The sequence below is a fragment of the Octopus bimaculoides genome, chromosome 24 (assembly GCF_001194135.2).
Source record: "Octopus bimaculoides isolate UCB-OBI-ISO-001 chromosome 24, ASM119413v2, whole genome shotgun sequence".
Classification (NCBI taxonomy): domain Eukaryota; kingdom Metazoa; phylum Mollusca; class Cephalopoda; order Octopoda; family Octopodidae; genus Octopus; species Octopus bimaculoides.
The window spans coordinates 28347042-28352670 of record NC_069004.1 but is presented as its reverse complement, the minus strand read 5'-3'; the positions used below and the strand labels follow the sequence as shown (position 1 = coordinate 28352670).

The 5629-nt window shown below is 40.1% G+C and overlaps 1 protein-coding gene across 9 annotated transcripts in view; it reads right to left on the bottom strand.

The window, feature by feature from the left end:
• Positions 1 to 5629, bottom strand: part of LOC106882187 (alpha-(1,6)-fucosyltransferase) — an 881702-nt gene that overhangs the window by 13176 nt on the left and 862897 nt on the right. For all 9 annotated transcript variants that reach the window (XM_052976376.1, XM_052976377.1, XM_052976375.1 and 6 more), the window contains one exon: positions 2689 to 2926. In XM_052976376.1, coding sequence (XP_052832336.1) covers positions 2689 to 2926 — 238 coding nt within the window. The remainder of the gene's footprint in view (positions 1 to 2688; positions 2927 to 5629) is intronic.

The window sequence follows — 5629 nt, the reverse complement described above, 5'->3', positions numbered from 1 at the left end:
CATTTGAAATACAGAGATGCCTATAATAAGACATCTAACCCGCCAGAAAGAGCAGCAAAAAACTCTATACCACAATTAGGGATAATTTCGAAAGGGAATGAAAAATTTAAAACATTTACCAATCTATTTTCCGAACCATGGTTTCAAGCTATTTTAGCAAAATAAAATATTTTGCAAGGCCAGCTATCGTCAGCGGAACAACCTAGATTTAACATATAAACACGAGGCACTACATAGAAAACATGTCTATATATATATATATAAATGGTGAAACTTTTCCTTGAAGAGGGACTTTGTCTGAAATTTTGAATTTTCCACTCCATGGCAAGTTCACTGTACTCTTTGTCGATTACACACACACACACACACCTGAAGGAATGTGAGAGCCTCTACATGGTCGCACACAGGTCATATAAACAACAAAGACCCAGATGAAGAAGAGACGAGATGGTCTGAGCTAGAATACCGATTCTCAACTGATATGCATATGTATATTGCAATTCACATGATACTGAATAAAGCGGAACTCTTTCTTGTTTGCATTCTCAGTAAAGAATACATCCTGAAGCTCTGCGCCTTTGAAGATTGGAAAAACAGGCAAGGGTTGACGAAAGGAACCGCATCCGGCCATAAGACACTACAATACTACTTCTATAAATCTCTATTTGATTCATACCAGTATGAATCAATGAGGTAGCTTCTGTGGTCACTGGACTTGCCAGAAATAGCAGCCATGTTTTTAATTGAAGCCAAACTTAAGAACAGCTGCAGTGCCTTTTAAAAAGCATAATAACATAGCCTAAAATAAACTTGGAAAGGTCAAAAAAAAGAAATGGTTGGTTGCTATATGGGTTTTTTTTTAGTGTTATTCCGTGTTATTCTTCTTTCTTCGACCCAATCCTAAACACACACACACACACACACACACAAAGAACAACAACAGCATAAAACTATAACTTGAAATTGTTTTTAACTTTCCAAACGTGTGACTCAAAGACAGAAAAGTAAAATAGATGGCGTGAAAGGAATGGGGCAGATGAATGAAGGGGGGAAAAGAGAAGAGAATGGAAACAACATTTTTTTTTTTTAAAAAAAGGAAAAATATTCTTATTTTGGTAAAGAATCTGTTCGAAACTAAAAATGTCATGAAAAAAAAAAGAAAAAGTATATATAAGTAAATGGAACATGTTTAACATGGTTTTAGAGAAATCTTTTCTTTGAGATCTAGATTAAGAAACGTTGTAGAAAACATTACAGAAGTAACAACAGTTCCGACATTATCAACGGTTGGGTGGCTGTTAATGTGGCTGCTGTTACTGTTGGTGGTGATGGAGTTTGTTTAGCCCTAGGCAAGCCAGCCCCCACCCTTCGCCCTATGAGACAAACAGGCGGCATTCCGACTGTAACCATAAAGGCTACCCAGTAATAGTAGCGGGTTTTAGACAGTAGCGGTACGCTAATGTCCATTAGGCCAGGGGTTTTCAAACTGTGGTCTGCGGACCACAGGGGGTCCGTGGACAGCAAATACTTTTTATGGGCAATTTGATTTTATATATGTTTTTTAATCGAAATCTTTTAATTGACAATAAACCTATTTGTTAAATACTGTTAAATAAATAAATGTAAAAATATGTTATTTTAAGCAAATATTTATGTATAAATTTCATAAGCGTTTATAAGGGGGTCCCTAAGGTAAAGCCTGAAATATAAAGGGTTCCGCAAGTCAAAAAGTTTGAAAACCCCTGCATTAGGCCAATGTTGGTAAAGAGGGAGAGTAGACGCTTTAAGACACTTCCATCACTGTGAGCTGATGTTCTTTCCTTCCAAATGGAATGTAATTTGAAAGAACTTCATTGTTATTTCTAGCAAGTCAATTGTCTTTATGTAGCACTGGTTCTCAAATATCTTTTTCTTTTTACCTACAGACCCCCTTTTGATCTGTATTTTATTTAACGAGACCTCTCTGCTGTATTTTTAAAATCTTTTATCCGTTTCAGTCATTTGACTGTGGCCATGCTGGAGCACCGCCTTTTAGTCGAACAAATCGACCCCAGGACTTGTTCTTTGTAAGCCTAGTACTTATTCTATCAGACTCTTTTGCCGAACCGCTAAGTTACAGGGACGTAAACACACCAACATCAGTCGTCAAGCGATGGTGGTGGGGGACAAACACAGACACACAAATACACACACACACATTATTAATTGAACGCCACGCATCCATTTCCAAGTAAGTATATATATATATATATATATATATATATATATATATATATATATATATATATATATATATACACAACGGGCTTTTTCCAGTTTTCTATCTACCAAATCCACACACAAGGCTTTGGTTGGCCCAAAGTCGTCTGAGAGATCCCTGAAGACTGTCGTAATAATATCGATTTCGAATTTTGGCACAAGGCCAGAAAATCCAGGGAGAGGGGGTAAGTCGACTACATAGACCCCAATGCTCAAGTGTTATTTTTATCGACCCCGAAGGATGAAAGGCAAAGTTGACCTTGGTGGAATTGAATTCAGAACGTAAAGACGAATGAAATGCTGTTAAGCATTTTGACCAGTGTGGTAACAATTCTGCCAGCCCACCGCTCTTAAACCGTCATAATAATATTAACCAGAACAACAACAACAACAACAGCAATAATAACAAAGTATCATGAAGGTACTCACGTCCCCAAGTTCGGATGGAGTTTCCAATACGATCTGTGCAGCTATCACTAACAGGTTGGAAGACAGTCTCCCAGCCGCGTGTGGCGTAGCGCCAACCTTTCGATTCCAGCACCAACGTTCGCTTGGTTGCGTAGGCCACGATTAGACAGTAGGTCACGTGATGTAATTGGCATCCATAACCACAACCTTTGCTCAAGTTGCAGACTAACTTCTTAGCAGTTTTGCAATTGCGGGGGTTCTGAAAATAAATGAACAAACAAATAAATAAAAAACATATAATAATAATAATAATAATAATAATAATAATAATAATGGCTTCAAATTTTGCCACAAGGGCAGCAGTTTTGGAGGAGGGGATGAGTCGATTACATCGACCCTAGTGTTCAACGGGTACATATTTTTATCGACTCCAAAAGGATGAAAGGCAAAAGTCGACCTTGGTGGGATTTGAACTCAGAACAGAGCGACGGGCGAAACACCGCCAAGTATTTCGTCCAGCATGCTAACGATTCTGTCAGCTTGCAGCCATGTAGCATGTATTTTTCATGTTGGCATGGGTTTGACAAGATTCGACGAGTTGGAGAGCTGTTTAGAAATAATACATTTCTAAATCTCTCAGAGAGATTTACGCAGTAGTGATACGATGAAGTAGTTGGATGCTGTCAACTTAATGTGACGGTCCCATGAAGGGAATAATACTACTGTTGGTTAGACCTAGGAAGCTGCACCGCTTCCTGTCGGCCTTGACACACTTGAAACATAAGGACACAGGAAATGTGTCAAGGCCGACAGGAAGCGGCGCAGCTTCCTAGGTCTAACGAACAGTATTATTCCCTTCAGGGGACTGTCGCATTAAGTTGACAGTATACAACTACTTCGGAGAGCTGTGTTGTGCTCCAGTGTCTACTTTGGCATGATTTCCACTGCTTAGATGCCCTTCCAAACGCCAGTCGCTATACATAGTGTACGGAATGCATTTTTCCCATGGCCTTAGCACCGTGAGGTCGTTCTGTAGCTCGCAAAACTGAAATGCCTTCTCAACTGAAAGGAGGTGTAGTAGTAGTAGTAGTAAGAGTAGACAAGGATGTGACTCTATATTAAGTGCTGAAAAGTTAACGTATGACAGAAGGGACAGAAACAGGTTTCTTGCTGTAGAGGAGATACATGGTTACTTCACGATATACAAGGGTGGATGAAAGTAATTATGTGTGCGTGTGTGTTAACTTAAGATTATTATTATTTCAAAGCACTTGTCACCTCAGTATGCCATGAGCCTGGCTAGGCTTTGAAAGGGCGAGGTTTTTTTTGTTTGTTTTTTTACATATATATACATACACAAACATTTATATACATACATATATCTATCTATCTGTGCGCATATATATGTGATTATGTGTGTGTGTGTGTCTGTTTATCTCTTTTTGCAATAATGAAGCTCACATAATTGAAAAAAAAAAAAAATGATGTATTGCTAAAACTGTGGAATATTGGAATTATTCCCTGTAGCAACAGCAGCAAACGTAGAAATGTCATTTCCACAGACTCTCAGCGAGTGTCACACGATTTCCACCTGTTTAGCAACAACCAATCAAATACAGGCTTCTTTCTTGCGAACAATAAACCTCGTAACTTCGCAATTTTTTAAACAAATTTGCTGCTTTTATTTTATAGCCGACGAAGTCTGTTAGTTGAGAAGTTTTACTTGGCAATCAATCCATGAAGGAGCCAGGTTCAATCCTGCTGAGTAGTGACGCACGTTTTAATAAAAGCTTTCTATCGTATTTATTAGCCTTGGAGAGACACCCCAAACACTGTAAGGGTAAAATACAGGCGAAGGCGTGGCGGTGTGGTAAGAAGTTTGCTTCTGATCCACTTCATTGGGGGTGCAATCTTTCAGCAGTTGTCTTCTAGCCTGGCCTCGTGAGTGGATTTGGTGGACGGAAATTGTGTGGAAGCCCGTCTTATGTGTGTGTGTGTGTGTGTGAGAGAGTCTTTGTGTATGCCTATGTGTGTGTGTGTGTGTCTTTGTGCTTGTCCCCTACCAACCAGTGTTGGTTTATTTATGTCCTCGTAACTTAACGGTTCGGCCAAAGACACCGATATAAGTAGCAGGTTTAAATATTTAAAAAATTTAAGAAGTACTGGGATTGACTTTTTTTCGACTTAACCCTTCGTAGCAGTATTTTCACATGGGTGCAAATCCCATAGCTGAAATAAGTTACAAGATAAACGAATTTAGGATGTTGTCCTCGAATATTTAGTACTGATCAGAAGAGTAGAACAACCGCAAATACAGGCGGCCAAAAGAGTGTTCCTCCGAACGGTCTTTGAAAGTAACATTACTCGACAGGGTGCGCAAGCTCAGTCTCTTCATATTGAGTCGCTACTTCTACGCATTGAGAGGTCATAGCTCTGGTCTTACAGCTACGTGATTAGAACACCACAAGAAAGAGTCGCAACAGAGATTCTTCAAGGCCAGCTGACCAGTAGATGGCTCAAGGGTAGATTGAAAATAAAACGGTTGGATAATACCCATTGTATCAGCTAGTCTTGCTTGGGAATCCAGCCGGCAAGTCTGATAGTGTCTTTTGATAGGATCCTGTGGAGGTGGCACCTGAAGACTCCCAAGAATGTTGTTGTTGTTGGCACTCCGTCGCTTACGACGTCGAGGGTTCCAATTGATCCGATCAACGGAACGGCCTGCTCGTGAAATTAACGTGCAAGTGGCTGAGCACTCCACAGACACGTAGTTCTCGGGGATATTCAGCGTGACAGTGTGACAAGGCTGACCCTTTGAATTACAGGCACAACAGAAAGTTGTGGTGAAAGAGTACAGCAGGGTTCGCCACCATCCCCTGCCCGAGCCTCGTGGAGCTTTAGGTGTTTTCGCTCAATAGACACTCACAACGCCTGGTCTGGGAATCGAAACCACGATCCTATG